This window comes from Falco biarmicus, chromosome 8 (genome assembly GCF_023638135.1).
Source record: "Falco biarmicus isolate bFalBia1 chromosome 8, bFalBia1.pri, whole genome shotgun sequence".
Lineage (NCBI taxonomy): Eukaryota > Metazoa > Chordata > Aves > Falconiformes > Falconidae > Falco > Falco biarmicus.
The window spans coordinates 38,023,359-38,042,640 of record NC_079295.1 but is presented as its reverse complement, the minus strand read 5'-3'; the positions used below and the strand labels follow the sequence as shown (position 1 = coordinate 38,042,640).

General features: G+C 38.2%; 1 protein-coding gene across 1 annotated transcript in view; it reads left to right on the top strand.

Annotated features, from left to right (window-relative positions):
• The window catches only part of LOC130153806 (von Willebrand factor D and EGF domain-containing protein-like), a 185,903-nt gene that overhangs the window by 116,538 nt on the left and 50,083 nt on the right, over positions 1-19,282 (top strand). Inside the window, exons 18-20 of the mRNA XM_056349152.1 lie at positions 2,182-2,319; positions 4,372-4,503; positions 5,968-6,132. Of these exons, the coding sequence (XP_056205127.1) occupies positions 2,182-2,319; positions 4,372-4,503; positions 5,968-6,132 (435 nt within the window). The remainder of the gene's footprint in view (positions 1-2,181; positions 2,320-4,371; positions 4,504-5,967; positions 6,133-19,282) is intronic.

Below are 19,282 nucleotides of genomic sequence, written 5' to 3'. Positions count from 1 at the left end.
TCCTATTACGTTTATTTGTACCGTAGCAGCACCAAGAGAATGAGACTCCCTTGTGCTGCAGTGCACCGGAGGTCGTGCAAAAACACCACTGACACTTCTCGGTGCAGACAGTTTTCTGTCCGTTGCTGCTGCTGCTTCAGCAACCTTCAGCCAAGTTTCAGACTTCGTAAACATTTGTCCTTGGACTCAGCTAGGTTAGCATTATGCCCAAATTGATCAGATACTATTTAAAATCAAATTTCTCTGAGGGAAAAAAAGTGCTTGCATAGTTCCACCTTTATGCTAAAAACCAATTAAATGACTGAATTTTAAAATTTAGCTTGTTACTTATGTTGTTTTTTCTGATTCTCTTGTCTTTGAGATGTTAAAGCCAGCCCCTTGCAGCAAAAATAGAGCATGTAGAAGGGAGGAGAGGGGACTGAGATAAGAGGGTCTGTTGTTACTGAAACTGGGAACCTCGTTCCTGCTTTAACTGTCTATGGTATCATGTTTAGTCTTTATATGATACTTAGAGAAAGAAAGTAATTACTAATCTAATCAGAGGGTAACTCATTCAATATTTTCCGTGATGTGATGTCTAATAATTTCCCAATGCATCATCAGAAAACAATATGAGAGAAAAGCAGCCTGATGCTAAGAATGTGCTAATTGAATTATATAAAAGAAATAGTAATCCAAAATGTAACAAGGGAGGAAGAAAAGTATGTTAAGCCCCGCAATGCTATGTGATGTCCAGCTTAAATGAAAGAAGGAAGAAGCATGCGAAACCAGAACAATTTAGCTTAAGATGGCACCAGAAAAGGCATATGGCTTTCGTGCTGCTGTTCTTTTTTTCCCACAAGACAAAGCACACATGAGAAGGTGATGTCACTAGCTTTTTTAGGCAGCTCAATCAATACAGACTTCAATTTCAGATTTTAACATGGAGATGCTATTTTAACTTGAAAGGAGTAGTAGAAGCTATCTGAAATGCTGAAGTGATGAGAGATTATGTTGTAGGAGATGAATAATAATGCTCTGTTTTCATGATCCTGTAATTCATTCCACTATGACAAATTTCTTTTTTTGAAGAAAAAAAATATTATTTTACTTTTAGATCTTCTTTCATAATAAAGCTGGATATCTGATATAGAGCAAACCTTTCCGTACCTTGTCATTTGTCCTGAAGCAGGTACCTGGACTCTCCAGGAGATGTCCCAGTCTCCTTGGGTATTCCTACAAGGAGCAAAGGGCATCCCTTAATAGAAGTGATACGGGCTAGTTTCCAGCCTGCTGTCAGGGCTGTGGATTCTGGTAACCAGCAACAGCCAAGCAAGTTTTCCAAAGTGCACAGAGACAGCAGCATGCATACCTGAAACCTGAGGGAGTTTTTAACAACATAATATGTGATTACTCTGCATCATTTGCTGTTCAGGCAGTAATTTTAACTTTTGGGTCACCTTCCCCTATAGGTGAAGTCCTATTATTATTAATTATTATTAAATCATCCAGAGTTGTGAATCTGCGTATCAATTGCTTCAAAGGTCTTTTGAAAACCCTATTTCCAAAATCAGCAAGAGTCAGGACACATTGTTTGGGGTTCAGAGCCTCGAGCAGCTTACCTTCTGTATACCCGCGCTGTGGCTCAGAGATGTTTTCAGAATGTTTCTTCAAATTTCAATTTTAAATAGAAAAAAAATGGGTTTTAAAAAAATCTGATAATTTGATAAGGTTTCCTTTCAGCCAGACTCTGTCAGGCTGGTTCACAATAAGCCATTAGTGATGTGAGGTTCACACAGAAATGAAAACCACAATAGGTCAGTACATGGCTTTCCATGTCCTAAAGCCAAAATGGTGACTTTCAGTGGCTTCTTCAGTATATGGTAAAGATCTCCCATAAACAAGACAACAAAACCAGCAGCAGAAGTGTGAAATGCAGGGGAAATAATTTATTTAACATGCACAGTTTTCTATGAGCAGTAGTCTCAAGTTCAGCACTTCTGGTGCCAATAACAACAGTAATAAACAGTGCGATAAAAGCAGGTTTAAGTGAGACAGTGGGGAATTTGGCTCTAACATGAGTGACATACCCTGTAATGAGTTTACAGCTGAGAAGTAAGCCTTAGCCTGCTTCAGCATTTGAGCTGAGGAATAAACAGGGAATCTTTCCTGATTATTAACCTCCCCTTTGTTTTGCCACAGGGCTTACTTGTCAGGAAGACAGGAATGAATGTGAAGACAGTCTTTGTTTTCCTGGAGTGTCTTGTATGAATACCTTTGGATCATATGCATGTGGAATTTGCCCCAGTGGGATGGAGGGAAATGGTAAAACTTGCAAATGTAAGTGTTTTGCATGATTTATTTTAATGATGGGGAGAAAAATGGGTTCCATTCTACTAATATTATCCTTAATTGAGTGCTTTGCCACTTGCTCAGTACAGACCTTGAAATACACAAAGCAGACTATTGTCGTGTTATATTAATATGGATAATTGCAAATTGGTCTCTGCTATTTTTCACTGCAGTTTAGTTTCATTTTGGTTTAGAATGAACACTGTTGCACACAAAAAAGTGTTTTTCAGATGCCAGCTAGATAATTTGCCAAGGATGTTCTCCATAATCTCCGCTGTTGCACTCCTAAATATACCGCTCACTAACACATACTTGGGGAGCACCCCCAGGATGACTGTCGTTTTGGATGAATGCTGTGCAAGGAGGATGTTGAGTAAAAGGAAGAAAGTCCATGTGCAAATCCTTCACATCCTTTCACCTCCGTTTCAAAGGTGTGCTTTCATTAGAGAACACAGTCCACAGCTGCTGAGCTTGTACTTGGTGTAAAGTCAGCCACACATCACAGCTACTGAAGGAAATGACCAAGAATGATTTTACACCTGCTCAGTGTTTGGTTTTGGGGCAACAGACTCTTTAGTAGGGAGGCTACAGTGACTGTACTCTGTTGAGACCTTCCCAGCGCATGGAATGCGATCTGCTCACAATCTGTTTCAGTCATATATACATAATTTTCTTCCAAAACCAACATTCCATTGGCCAGAAGGAGAGAAATCAACACTTGAAGTGTTTTGCATTTGTTTGCTTGTTTGCCTGTTGGTGTTTCCAAGGAAATTTGAAAAGCAAAAATACAGATATTAACTGTGCCGTATATTAACTTTTCCTCATATGGACTACCAAAAGGAAAAAAAAAATTACCTGATGCAAAAAGACTCAGCTGTAACTGCAGGATCCTGGCACCGGCAGGACTGCCTTTGCCAGATTTACCAAATATCCCTTCAATCATATTGCCAAATGTCTGAACAGAATGTTTTCTTTTCTGTATTATTTGGCCACATTGGTCATTTCAAAGCGATTTTGCGTCTGTTTCACTAATGCATATTTTCATAGCTGATTTAACCAATGAAAGAAGGCTATATAAAATAATAACCTTTTTAAAAATATATCAGAAAAGTATTTTCTTCCTTTGCATTTTTTTAATTACAGAAAGATTTCTCTATTTCAAAAATGGACATTTACTAGAAGGAATAAACCTGGGGGCTTCCTTGTCCACCCAAAATAGGACAGAAACCATTCTTTGTGGTTCTGATATACAAACTTAATGTACCTACTCATACTTCCCCTGCTTAAGCAAGTATAAAAGCTTCTGGGAGGAAGGAGGAGAAAACTAACTTTATAGCTTGTAGAGCGGGCTATAGCTCATTGCATTGTTTAATATATAAAAAGAGTCATAGTCTCAGGCTTTATTAAGAGTAGAGAATATCCTAGGCAACAGTTGTTTAACTTGAACATTATCCACGTAGACTTTACAACCCCTAATTCATTCAAGAAATTATCTTAAAATTATGAAGAAATCACTATTTTTAGAGTCTCCACCAATCAGTTTTCCTTTTTACATCTATGTATACTTTGTACAGATATTTTGACACGTACAAAGTTTGCAGCTGAACTAACCAAAGCCAACAAATACGCAAACATAGTTTCAGACAGAAGCTTTCAAGAAGAGGCAGGAATCAGACAGAGCACAGGTCCCAGTGTGTAGCATAGCATCCTCATCCAAGTAACGATGCTGTCTCATACATGGGAACCTGAGGCCTTCTTAGTGCCCTTAGCTCAATAAAAGATCACTGTGCATATTAAATAAGTCTCCCAAATTAGCAAAGTTCAGTGAGTTTGGGCATAACAATTTTTTCTATATTTGTGTTGAAGCTTTACTGTGTGTCAGCAACTGACTCACCTGATCTGCCTCTATTTGCTTGATGGTTGTCTTCCAGAATAAACTTCAGTCAGGTTATGTGATTTGCTGTTACTGTTGCTTTTTATCATCAACCACAGCTAAGCTCTAACACCTTGTTTCCTTGTCTCCACGCTTTCTTTTCACAGCCGTGCTTGCTGCTGACATTACAAAAGCATTTAAACAAGATTTGAACATGACCAAGGTTAAGCAGCCACTGCAAACCTTAGAGGCAAAGGATTCTGCCGTAATTAAGAATTCTACCATAAGTGATAGACATGGTAGGTATACAAGGATATGAAATCTTTTTTCATTTGCTGCAGTTTATATATTCAGAAATTGAACATTATACTGTCTTAACAGTAAACATGAACTAGCCATTTGTAATAATACATGTTAGAAAGATAAACCTAACCCCCCCTTAATTACATCAGACAGTGGATTGCTGCTAAACAATTTTACATGGAAGGGAGACATTACAGCAATAACAGTCAGAGTGGTCAGGCTTAACTAGAAATTGCATCGCTTATGAGGTAGAACAAAATCACTCCAGATCTTAGTGATCAGTGGAAAGCAAAGTAGGAATGACAGCTTATGCCAGTTTACCATAGCCAGGTGATGCTGACATTTTATTTCAGTATTTGATGGACAGTCACTGAATTAAGACTGAGTTTTGAGCATAAGTGAAAACCAACTCCTGAAGTGTGAACTTGACCGTGGCAGTTGCTTTTCCTGGAGGGGAACACTACAGCACTCTAACATGGGTGTGCACATGCCTGATGGATGTGTTGGTCCTGTTCTAATGAGTGTTGCACATTTAAATGATTTTCTAGTGAAAGCCGGGAGCAGAGAAATTGCGACTGAACACATCTGTTGTGTAAAGACATACGTAAAAGAAAATATGTAAAAGAAAATATTATTTTTTCTCACCCTTTTTTATATCTGTACCAGGCCAGCCAACACCTAACCAGAACTTGCCTCTTACAGGTATCCATCATAATGCTGTAGGTAAGGTGCAAGAATAATGCTGAAAACACTTGAGAATCATGATGGAGACCTCACTGGAGGCGATTAAAAAAGATCTACAACCATCATTATGATTTTATTCATCATCAGTTCTGTCTTGACACTGTTAAACACTTCACAGGCAGTTCATATACACATGCTATTCAGTGACATCATAAGTTATAAAACGTTATATACTACCGGCATGTTAAATTTTGCACATAGTTCTAAGATAATTGAAGTAGTCTCCTGTCATACAAGGTATGACACATTAAGGGTGATTTCTAGATCAGAAACATATGTACTTGACAGTGTATTTTTAAAGGTAAGGTATGTATGTGCTGTGAGGTTTGATGATTACCTTCGAATTATAAAATACCAAAAGGATATCAAATAATACAGTTTCTCACTCAGTTAATCTTTCACTTATGCTGAAAATTACAGTTTCTATATTATCCATGATAAATGCCAAACAACTTTGAGTAATAAACTTGAAAACATGTAATTAGAGGACTAATAAATCTTGCTTTAATGAGAAACAGCTGTTCTGTTACACTGTGCCTACAGGACATTCTCATGTTTGGCTCAAGGTTTGGGAACATTCTGCATTAATTAGACTTCAGAAGAATAAAAGCAGTTACAAAGCTTTAGCTGGGCTCAGGCAGCCACTACTTAATCTTATATATGCATTTGAAATGAGAAATTAAAAATAAACATGCTTGAACTCCCCTCTTTTTCAGGCCACACAGCACCACTGTCACATGTCCCCACCTGTGCCAACCGGCCGTGTTTTCCCGGGGTGTTGTGTTTTGATCGGAAACCCCCGTACATCGGCTATGTCTGCGGCCGATGTCCAGCTGGGTTTTTTGGAAACGGTCGAACCTGTACCAAAGTCCCCAGACCAGGTAATTTGTAATTTTTAGAATTTTAAAAAGATTTGGCATACAAAGACTGTAAGAAAATATGAACTAGTATACCATTACAATACAATGTACTTTATAATTGAACACTGAGGGCTTTTTTTCTGTTATTCTTTAGCTGGTAAGCAGCTAGCAGGTCTTGTTTCAGGAATACCTGGCTCTGTGAGTCGAAATTCAATAGATTAACCTCATTTGCCACTAGGGAGAACTCTTCACGACAGGACTTACTAGATGGTATGAATCACCACATCTGTATTTCTGTGGCAGCACTGGCATAGGATTTCAAAACATGTTTCCTCTTCAGTAAGATCAGAACATGACACATGCCAGTATCACTCTGCTTTCCTTCCTTCCTGATTCTTTTGCTGCAAGGCATCTGTTCTGCAAGGTGACCTGTGAAGATGATGATAAACAAAGTGTCATGCAAGAACAACTATGCCAACTACTAAAGGCAGCAGATAATTAAAGCATTTCAATAGTATCATTCATAGCCTGAGCAATAAACTTCCTTAGGGAGCTCTGAAACTCATCTGGCCCAATTAATCTCGGAGGACTGATCATTAGAAGAGGTCTTCTGCTGTGATAAGAGCAAAGCTGGGTCCTGACCTCAGGCAGAAAGTGGCAATAGCATAGCAACCACTCATCACTCATCCAGTCCTGCTCACCCTCTCAATGAAATTCTCATAACTCAATGCATGGTTCTCCAGGGACAGTCAAGGTGGTTGTCCATTTTTTATTGCACAGAGTGATTAGCCAAGAGAACTCATGTTTATTCCTTAATAACAGTAGTTACTAGGTCCGATTCCTTGGGCTTTTTTCTAAACCTTTGTCTTAAGTATTCCAGACAGACTGGCTTGAAACCTGTCAAATTGTTCCCCAGCCTCCTACAGTTGACAAACCCACCCTCACCCCCCCCATTCTGTATCCAAATCAAGGACTGTTACCTTGGTGTTATATTTTAATGCACACTATCAAAGTGGAAGCAATTTTACTGCTTAGTGTAGGTATCATCCAACCTCTTTGAACTATAAATTGATTTTAGCCAGTTCTCTGAATCTAAAGGTCACAAAAATAAACCCAACATTTTTCTTTCTCTAGCAATGAGTATGTACAAAGTATTATTTAGTCTGTCAGAGTCACTAAGTCTCCTATTGACTCTTCTATAACTTGGTGAAGCTGTAAAAGTGGTTGAGAAAAACAATAATCATTGTACATATAAATAAACTAACATTTCAGCCCAGAGCTGCACTTTGTCGTTAATGGGATAATGGGATATGCATTGTGCACCCCAAAGGTCATTCAAATGCTGTTGAGTAGAACAGATAGTCTGCAGCTGTAGGTATTGGTACAGCAGATAACAAATATATTTGTGCAAGTTCTAAAAAGGGAAGCATAGACATAGACATATCTGTCATACACCATTCCAGGCAAGACTTAAGAAATATTCCAAGTATCAGGATCTGAAACAAATACACGTTGCTGTTAAAGCAAGCTGTTTATCAGAAGCTGGGGGGTTGTTTTTCTTTTTCCTCCTCAATATGCAGACTGAGTCCAGGACTTCACGCTGCAAAGGTGGCTATCCTGCCAGCTTGAGCACTTTGGGGAGGGAATGAAGAGGGATTATTTTTTGTTCCATCAGAACCTTATATTCACTTATGTGAATTATGTCACAATATAAACGATGAGGATGCTGTGCCTCAAGGTTAAATGAGAACAGTCATTTGTTTTAATATTTAGAAATGAAAGCAATTGCTGTAGCTCTAGGAGTGTCCTAATTTATGACCAAAAATGATCGGTTTAAATTTCTTTCCCCTGTGCTTTGCTAGTGGAAGCAAAAGTATTGTATGTGTTCATGATTAAAAGATATCAGACAAAAAAGAATGAACTTTCAATTAAATTTATGTAGTTATGGATTATGATTATTGTGAAATCCTCCCTGTTAGAATAATAGCTTCTCTCCCATGTAACTTATGCTATCGGTCTTCAAATGAAACAGAGCAAATCCTCTTCAGCTTGCTACAGTGCTTGTGAAGGTACTGAGATTATGTGCCACTTCTTTCCAACTCCAGTAATTTTAATCTAAAAATACTCTTGCTAATCCCTATTTTGTACTTTTATGGGCTGCTTTTGACATGAAGTTATACTCAATTGTTGTGATTTAAGGATTAAAGGATAAGCATTTTTTTCATACCAAAACTGCAAAAACTACCCAACTGCCTTTGTAGACTACTGAGGAGAAAAAATATGCCGGAAGAAAATTGTTTCCTAAGTCACTGTTTGATGAGCTGCACCCAAAAGTCCTTCAATTTTGATTTATAATCAACAAAGTACCATTTCCTCAGCATTGATATGTGATAGGTATTAATCTTTTGATGTACTTGACTTACTGCAAACTATGTAACTCCACAAATAAGTTTCTGAGCTATATTTACCTGCTCTGCCAACAACGCAGGGCCTCATTCTGTTTTCACTTATTTGTTTTGCCTGGCTTGTACCAATAGTTTGTACCGGTTTAAATCAACCAGACTTGGTTGCAATTGTTCTTGAAGTATATTAGATTAGTCTTAAGGAAAAACATCACCAGTATCAAAGCCGATACGGAGTCTCATATCTAAAGGAAAATTATTATTTTTTAAAATACCTTCTTATATCAGAAACAAAAACTTATGTCTCTCCCTTCAAAATCCAAAAAGCAGGTATCCTGCATTTTTTACAAAAATTACCATTAGGATCACAAGTCCCTTAATTTTGCTGGTATTGCAATAAAGAGGAAAGTCTAAGGAAGTTAAATCTGTCCAGGCTTCCCTGGGTACATTTCACATTAGTATGAAATATCTGTTACGTTGTTGTTAGAAGAGGCAGGTCTGTTAAATCAAACCATGCAGTATCAGTGGTCATATTCTTGGCACAGGGAAAATTAATATATCCTAATGGGGGATGCTGGTGGTTACTGCAGGTTGCAATATTAGTTCTCGTCAGACTCTACTGATATTTCTCTAGTCTGGTTTCATCACTCACAGTCACAGAGATACCCATCTGTTTGCACTTCCTTTAGCAGGTTAGAGAGGTCGGTGTCATCGCAAAAGATTTATTTTTTTCCTATTAGTAAATCAGCAATTTTACTGGACAAAGCAGTACCACATCCATCACTGATAAAAGATTGTTTGTTCAGAGCCAGCTCTTTCTGCTTCTCCTGGTTTAGGGAGCCAAAGATCAAGGGAAAGGATTATTTTATGATCTCTGTAATCGAGTTCTGCTTTTCCATTCTGAACACCACTGCTAGCTCTCCTGCCATAGCAGTTAATTTGCAGTATTGTAGACATTTGGCACTTGATATACTTCTGTATGCGCCAGCTATTTCTTGTGTTTACATACTCCGTGTTTTACACTATTCCACTATCTGCATCATGCTTCTGAATTCACTTTGATTTTACATCAGAGAGACCTCTGTGACCTTCTTATTTGCACCACTGTCAGATCAACATCAAGATAAGGATTTAAAAGGAGGGTAAAATGTTTTGAATTAAAAGAATGCCTGCGTTTAAACACATAGTGCTCAGTCTAACACCAGAGGCATATTAGCCTTTAAGTTTTACATTCTTAACTTTTAACTTTGAAATGACTGCTGCCATTATTAGCACTCATCATTGATTACTGTCCATGAAAAATAAATAACTCTGGTAAGAGCTTTGGTCACCAACGCAAGGTTTCATCTCTGGAGCTAACTGCAGGAGTAGGGACCTCTTACTGCCTGGAACCAATCAAATGATTTTGCTTCAAGAGATGACTGAAGAACATAATGGACTCCTTTCATCTCTTATCTAACAGAATTGATTAATTTGCATTAAAGAGATCAAGGCCGAGCTTCCAGTCTCACTTATACCAGTGTAAATCACAAGCGATTCCATTAAATGAATAGCACTACCCTAATGGAGAGAGCCAAGCATTGTTCCTGGAAGACACATCTTAAAGCCTGTTAAGGCAGGCACATCACACACAGAACTTTTAAATCTGTATGTATCAACAGGTGTAGATGAAATGCACACACTTTTCAGCATTCAGAGGGTGCTTAGCAAAAAGTAACTAACCAGTCTTGACACGGTTTGTGCAATGAGTTACAAAGCTTACTTGAAGGCAGGAATATTTTAATGCTGCGGTCATTGGCTGTGAAGTTGTCTGAGATCCTTGCAAAGAAGGCATAACAGAAATACCACGTAAATAGTAAATAATAGTCCATTCTGCCTCTGTGTGGTAATAGCTCTCTGCCAGTCCTGTGGGCTCCAAAACCAGGAAGCAGTGTCTCCATGCTGTGGCTTCCAGCATCTAGCTCTGACTCAGGCCATTGAAACCCTGTCCACAATTCTTTTTTGGAATTTATGGTGGAAGTTGCTGATCCCTTTTGTAAACTATGTTTCAGTGTTTCTAGTTTGTGTATTTCAGGACAAAATGTACATTTTTCTTCAGACTGACCAGTTATGATGTAGCGATGTCTCCTTCAAGGGGCAAGTGATGGAACAGTAACTGAAGTGGGGTTAGAAATGCCACACAAAGACATTCCACATAAATTTGGACTCATGAAAGACACAGTTTTGCAAAGGTATACCAGTGATGTTTGCAGAGGCCAGGATCAGCCTAGCATTTTGGACATAAGCTGTGACCCTTTCCTGCCCTCTGGGTATGTAATTGCCACTGAAAATCCACCCCCGTACTTGTCAAGACAGAAAGGGAACCCGACAGTCTTTCTGATGGCTTTCTCCTCCTTAGGGATACCTAATAAAATATTAAGTATTTTCAGAAAAATATCAACAGAGGCCTGTATGGTATATGCTATGACCCAAACATAACAACTAAAGCAGGCATGGTGGGAAGAATATGTTTAGATAATTTAAAAGATAAACGGTTTCCAGCTTCACTGATCCATATAGTCTGTCAATCCAGAATTTGTTAAGTGCTTCCAATACAGATGATATATTTAGGAAATGATGTAGCTCAGCAATAGAAGACCAATGAAGCCCAAGCCATAAAACCACTAGGGAAGAGGACTCAGCTATATGCCATGAATAATATTTACATTCAATCAGGACATCAAGTACAGATTACATTTCTCTCCTACCAAGAATGTGCCACCTTTTGCTTAAGCAATCACTGTGCCATCGTGACTTTTAAGTGATAATAACAACTCAGTCTCCAACAAATAATCTATGGAAGATACAGGCTCTGTAGTTTTCTACACTGACAGAACAAAAAGCAAGATTATCTCCTTTTAAAATTTCCAAGCTCATTTAATCATCTAGCTATAATAGCACACAGCTTTTAAAGAGAGCCAACCCTGTTTCCACAAATTTGGTAAGATTGCTGTTTTGTTACAGGCACTTAGAAGCCCCTTAAAAGTGTAAGCAACTCATACTGGACCAATATCCTGGCCCCATTAAAGCAACACAAGAGTTTTGCAACTTACTGCGAAAGCAAAGCAGCAGCTGAGGAAAAAGGATTCATAAGCAGTGCAAAGCACACTACAGTAGAGGGGGGTAAAATAGCTGGGAAATTCTCTGGAGTTGCTCGTGGCAAATTTAGGACTAGTTCCTGAACATCTTCCTGTTGTTGATGAACAGGTACCTGCAGATGCAGTGGCGCTCTGTTCCCCAGATTTGCTTGCAGAATCTGGTGATATTCACTGCCAAACCATGTGACTTTCGCCCCCAAAATTACACGTCACATGTATAGCACTAGTTCAGTTCTGAAGGGACACAGCAACAGCCTATAGCTAACACAGGACAACTGATCCTCTGGGATGCAGGAGAAAATGATCTCTCATGCTGATAACTTGTTACATTAAGGATTTCATAGAGTTGTAGAATAGTCCAGGTTGGAAGGGACCTTGAAAGATCATCTGGTCTAGCCTATGATTCCTTAGAGAGAATTTATCTCGTCTATTACAATAAAAATACAAAAGACTTTTCTTTTCTTTTCATTTCATTTCTATAGGACATGGGGTTAGAACTGCACACTGGAGAGCATCACCAGAGCTCTCTGGTCTGTAAGTGGTGGAAAAATTAAAAATCTTTTGTATTACTAAAAAATTAACAGTTCTCACTAGGAGTTTGTCCATGCTAACACGCTTACAGTACTTATAGAATATTGTCTTTAAAACCTCAGATTTGAATCAAGCTATTGGTTTATGAAATTTTAAATTCCTCTTAAGCTAATGTGATAGCTTACAGGAAAAGTAATCCTTAAGCCTTCTTTCCTCCTTCTCCCACAAATGCCTCTGGTCAGTCCATAACTTCCCCTTTATATTTATTTCGATGCAAATAAAAAAGGGCACCCATTATCTTCTTCATAGCTATTTATGTCACAATGTTGAATCTCTAAGTGACCTCGTCTAGCTTCGAAATTCTTGCTCCATTAAAAACAATGATCTCCATAATACATCCTGAGAGCCTAGAGAGGGAGAGATTAAACAGATGGTTGCTAGCTGAAGTACCAAATGTCTCTGCTTGCTCATCCTAATACTCTTTCAAAGAGAAAACTACAAATGTTATAAAGGCAAGGCTCATGATATGACTGTCCCCAACATGCCACCACAGAATTCAAAGGGCAGAAGTAAGTTTTGTCAAGAGCTGATGACACCTATGTTAGCAGTGAGCTATAGCTAAATAACCATACTTCAGGAACTGTTGCTTTTATGGCATATGCCATTCAGATGGAAGGCAAGCTTCGAATTCTGCATTAATGCTGCTTAGCTTGGATTTAGGGATGCCGACCCCCCTTCTAAACTGGAACCTGAATTCAATGTACGTTGTTCATAGTCTTTATGCACAGCTAAATGGACATACTGTTTATCATTGCTAACCTGCTGGCCATAGCAAAAACCCCATTTGGTTCAACTAGATACATGTTGACCGAACTGACTAAGAACTTTTGTGACATACCATCTTAAAACTTATTACTGAAATTCCTTGCTTTTTGTTTTCTGTATTAAAAATAAACTATAGAAAGTGGTCAACCTAATCAGTTGAAATTGTGAGGAGTTCCATAAAAGCATGATTTCACTGAGGGTATTTATATGTACTTATGTGGTACTAAAATAGATTCATTACTGGTCTCCAGCAAGGCATAGTTCAGATTGTTTCTTGGCTTTCATATGTAAAGTAACTCATTTTTGTGTGTTTACAGCTCAAAACAACATAATTATAGTTTTAGACCATTTACTTCTTGAATCGAATAAAAGGAGAATTTCAGTAAAATATTCAAATTTAAGCTATTTTTTCTTTGAAGAAATATTGTGGATTTTCTTTTGAAGAACTGTTATGAACTTGCTTTATAATCTGTTATTACAGTCTAAAGGATTTTACATAGATATTTCAGAGAATTAGACAGGGATGCTTCAGAGACAATCTGTCTTGATTTAGCCTATTTTGTATATATCTATCAACCTGTTCAAGCCACGAGAGAGTCTGAAGGCCCATGAGGCATCATCAGATAAGAACAGTTCCTATTATTTTTTCCATCTCTCGCAGTGCTGAGAAGTAAAATACACTGCCAATTCCTGAATAGAAAATATAATTTATTTGCATGAAGTCTATCTTTATACTGTCTTTGTAGCTGCTGAAATAATACAATTGCAGACTCAAATAATTGGAGAAGGTAGAACACAAAGAAGAGAGGTAAAAGTTCAGACCATAAAGATGGGCAAGGGACAATGATAGAGGGGACAATAAAACAGTTATGAGGGGATGAAGTGGGTGATCCGTGGCTTTTTGAAATACAACCATACTTCTTTGCTTCCTGTTTTGCCGGCTGGCTATTCAGAGGCAAGAACAGAAAGAGCACTTCTAAAAACTACAGAACGGGTTAGACCCGAGGAATGTACAGAGCACAGAAAGAGATCTAGTAACAAAGGAGAAAGAGGAGCAAGGCTCCTGTGCAAGGGTGAGAGCGCATCAAGCGTGCTGAGTGTTTGCAATCCCTAGGAGAGAACTTTTCAATTAAATCTTGAAATAAACTGGAAGGTAGAAGAGGTGTTTGAGAAAACATTGTCTGTTTGTAAAAATATAGCTGCTTTCTAAATCTCCATATACAATCCAAAAAAGATACTGATAAAGAAAAATATTGATAGAGGGGGGAAAAACTGTTTGGGGAGCATGCTCATATCTTTGCAATCAATAATTCTTACACCATTTTTAAAAACACTGTCTCTGGTGACCCTGACGCTGAATTTTTTTTGAAAACTTACAGAACACATAAGTGGAAAGAAAAAAAACCACCCACCACCAAAACCCAAAACACCCTGCAAAGAGAGTCTGCAAACAAAGTGCACAAACTGTGTTATTTTCCTCAAAGGCTCATTTTTTTGTAAAGCTTTCGCTTTGTTCATCACCTTCTTGCACTGTTCTTGCACTTTGCCTGCAGATGATGTCTTGTCCCAAGAATCATACTAATCAAAAGCTGATGGATAGCTCCTTGGAATGCAGATACACATGTATTACATGTGTGTGTATTAGGATAAGTTTCATATTTAAAACTGGTTTGTTACTTTCAGGCTTGAGTGGCATTCTAGAAATCTAGCTTATAGCCTGATGTTGCTATTATCTATTCAGGACACCTAAAAAGGAGCCAGTCATTTAAAGTCTATGGAGAAATCTCGCTTAAATGAATATAAACTAGGTGTGTGTTAGTGCCCCAACTCTAAGTTTTTTGTTTCTCTTAATCCCTAAATGATAATGCTTTCTATCAGAAAAGTTCTATGAATAGAAAAATATTTCGTGTAAGGAAAGGGCTATATCTAAGCAAAATCTTTCTAAGACATTGTTTTGGTATTTGTTGAGTATGAAAAGGATTATCTTTATGTATTCCTTGACCTATCTATAGGTAAGACGGAAAATGTTCTTTGACATGTACTCAGCAATATAATTTCTATGTTCCTGAACTGTTTGTTTCCTGACCGAGCATCTCAGAACCCCAGTTTTCGTTGAACACATCAGTAAATGAATTGAGATGTCAGTTATATTATTCTGAAAACCTGGAGGCAAACGAACAGTTTTATACTGTGATGCAAACAAATACAAAAGCCCTTTAATGTGACATTACCAAACACACTATCTCTTCTTGAGGTAGTACCTTCTCGTGTACTCACATACAATTTCAACACCCTAGCACTGGAAAAGGACCTCCTTGATGGCAAAGCTTAGACCCCATTCCATTTGTGGGAATCATTTAATCTGAATACAGGGAGGATACAGGGAGAAAACTCATAAACAAAGTTTAGTGGGTGAGCTGGCTGGAGATGCCAGGTTTTCTCCTCCACAAAAAAACATTGTGTTAGAGCAGAATGATTTTGTATTTCATACACAGAAAGCAAATTTGAGTTGCAAATTATGAATGGTGTTACAGAATTGTGTATGTGCAGCTGCAGCCACATTTGACAAACAAAAGAGTCTGAGCAGAGGAACAGTTATAATCAGGAGTGGCTGAATGATGCAAACTCCATAGAATAGCCCCTGTGGCTCAGGATTTTGGTAGGTGAAGGGGAAGAAAATTGCTCACCAGGTAGCAACATCAGCAACACAATCTCATTTTCTATCAGGCTGAAACATAGCTCAGGGACAGTGAACTAGATGTTCACCTTTTAATTCCATCATTAAAGCAATGAGTAAATTTACCCATGACAGAAGTGGTGGTTTGGGATGACAGATTTTACTAAGACTGAATGCACCTTACAGATGGATACAGTCATGGGACTGCTTTGCTCATGTGCTGACCTGCCTGGGTGTAAGACATGCTGGGTCCACAAGCTGCTTCACTGTGAGCCTAGTACAAGCTACGCAGCTGGCTGGTTAGTTCTGCCTGTCTGTGCACAGCTAGTGGCTCACATGCAGCTCCACATCATTTTTTGATTTGCAAATTCCAGATCTGGGCACGTCTCCTATAGAAGTTATTACTCGTATCCTCTATTTCCACATTTTTTTTAAGTGGGGATTAATTTTTTCCTGTGCCTACATTCAGTGTGTTGTGTGTTCCTGAACTCTTTTACAACAGGTTTGATTTTTCAATTTTTAACATTAAAAATCGATAAAGGATCATGCGCTCTAAACTTAAGCTCCTATGTAAATTTATAGTAATATCCGCATCTCAATGGGACTTTCGAATGTTTTTGTTTCTACAAAAATAATCCTGGAAGTATACCCTTTATAAAACTTGGGAAATTGAAGCCATACTTCAGTTAAAGGACCCGAGGAATTTATTCTGGGAGTTACTGCTTGTGATTGTAAGAGAAGGGACATCAGTGGCTGGGAAGTCCAACCAGCAGCTGAATGTGGGGAACTTCTGGATGCTTAAGCGGAAAGGAGAATCAAAGCCGTATTTCTGAATATTTGGGAGAGGGAAGACATTACGGTATGCTTGAATGGCTAAACAGAAGATTTAGGAATTAAACACGCTCTGACTAGAAAAGAAAGTTATGCCAGAACTTAATCAAATAAAAGAGCAGATTAAGAATTGATGGAAAAACAGAATTTCCCTAGAGCTTTCTATTGAAAGCTGCTCTGTTTCCCTTCTCTCACCAAGTAAATAGTGAAAAATATATTAATGTGAAAAAGTAGCACAAGAAATGGGATGATCCTTAATACCCTGGTAACAAGACTCCTTAGACCAGTGTAATTTTTCTTTTCTCTCTTGACATTTTAAATAAGATTTATGTGCTGGTAGATGTTTCAAACTTTAAATGATGACCCACGTAGTGTAATATGTCAGAAGAGCATTTCTCTGTCGACATTTTTCTGAATCAGAAATGTGTGAGACAGCATGTACTACTAAATGTTAATAGCTCTAAAACTACACAAATTGTACATTTATTGAATTGTGTTAATAATGAATCCTTAAGCTATTACAGAATTCTGAAATAGTTGTAACCTGATCAGAATGAAACGTGCCCACAATCCTCTCAGCTGACAGGCAAAAGAGACCACAGCCAGATGATCTTGCCAAGGAGAAGGAGCCAGCCTCCACCTAGAGAGTAAACTGGTTTGGGGTATTAGATTAGATTAAAGGAAAGAGCAGCACTTGAGATTACATGGCAATGCTTTTAGTGTCTCTGTCATGTCATTAAAAACTTGCATTTATTTAGAAAACAAAATTTAAGTTTTGACCTAATAGTTGAAAAGAGAAGCATAGCAATGAAAAGGTAATAAATACTCGTGTCTATAGGTTCAAGCAAGTCTTTGAAATGTCAGTTGCTAGCTGTAGGGTAGGATCTGGCTGTCTGCAAGGCACACGGCTTTGGAAGAAAGTTGTGGAGGTGCGTAAGTGTAAGACCAGGAAAGACTTGGGTGAACAGCACAGAGGAACATGATAACCAACCTGGTCGTCCTCCCTGTCCCAGGCACAGCACTGAATGTGTGCTGCTTCTCTGGGAACAGAGATGGTTGGGCCAGAAGGGAATGTGATTTCTCTTAGTTCAAGTCTGGATGTGGCTTTTTTTCTGAAAGCTTGTAAATGCAAAAAAATAACGAGAAACTCAGAAGAGAGAAAATACATTAGATTTCTGTGTTTCAGAGTGTTGCTATCTCATCCTGGGTTTAAAAGACTGTTGAGTGTCTTCTCTGTTTGTGAACTGCTGTTATCGCTAGCTTATATAGTCATTTTATTACCTTCAGAATGAAAGTGAACCTCTTCAACTACAGATATGTAGTCATTCACTATAAAATACAATTCAAGTGAGAGAAGAAATCAGAATTTACTGTGCCTTAACAACATTGTAATGGCATGGCAAGCATGAACCAGAGACTGGTTATGACAATTCTTATTTATGAGCTTAGTGCAAGTGGCACAAAATATCTGAAACACCAGGCAAACTGCAGTCTGAGGGGTTCTCATGTCGGGGAATCCTGCACCACGTAGATGGAAAGTGCCCAGGTGTTGATTTGGATGAGGGATGTTAAACTTCTGTCCGGGAAGTTTTCCCTCCATCACCATTGTTCTAATCTTCTCCAAACAAGGAGGCAACAGAGGAATCTATCTTCTGAAGGCCTGATCCATCCTGGCATTATGACCTGCTTACAGTCATGTAACTCCATTGATAGGAATGGAGCTTGTGCCACACATAGCTGGAGCAAAGCAGGAGATGCTCAGTCTCTTACCTACCTCTGTGGAAAACAAACTACATAGTTTCACTGCTGCACATTTCCCTATTAGTATAGGCAGAAATACTGACAGGTAGTGAAAATGTGGTTTTGTACCGTCATATAACCTTGAGCACTTTGCCTTGTCATTTTTTTTTTTGTTATTTTCATCCAGTCCAATATGTAATCATACAGTGGCATCACAGAGAAAACCAGATTCATGCAATCACAGTTCTGCATTGATAATGGGTTATACATTTGAAGATATTGATCAAACTGCAAGCAAAATAAATTGAAGTAATACAAGATATGAGAAAGCTGCTGACTATAGACAACTGAGTCTGCAATTTTTTGGTATACTTCTTTGTTTTAGCTTATTTAGATATCTGGAAGACTGTAGAAAGAATTTTTCAGGTATTTCAGAAAAAAAAATCAATCATATTCTAATCCTAACTAAATAGCACAGTATCACTGTAAGTAAAACTCTGAGATAATGAAAGCTGAGAGGATACTCTAGTCAGTCTGATCCCCTTACTAGTTACTAAAATTTAGTTAGGAGGAAAGCCCATTTAATTATGACACAGTAGAAGGAGCTCAAAGCTATAATCAGGGTTCATTTTGGAAATTCGTTAGAGAGGTCATTCAGCCCTTCACTGTCATTCCTGTTGATTTCTGGTCCCTGAATCAAATTTTCTAAAGGCAGTAATGATCATCTATTACTGATAATTTTCTATGGGGATATTTCTCTCATCTTTCTCTCATTCATATTTAAACCTTTTTTGACTTCTGCTATCCTCTCATGCTCTTTTTGTTGATGACCTCCCTGCTTCGCTATCTCTTACCTCCCATTCTGTGTACCTCATCATTCATCAGCCTTACTCTGGACAGCAAAATCCATGTATTTACCTGCTGCTCTACTAAATACCAGATATTTACCTACTCATGTCCATAGCTTGATCCAGTACCATTGTAAAAGTTCAAAACACTGTGCTTCAGGACAATAAAAACTCATCAGC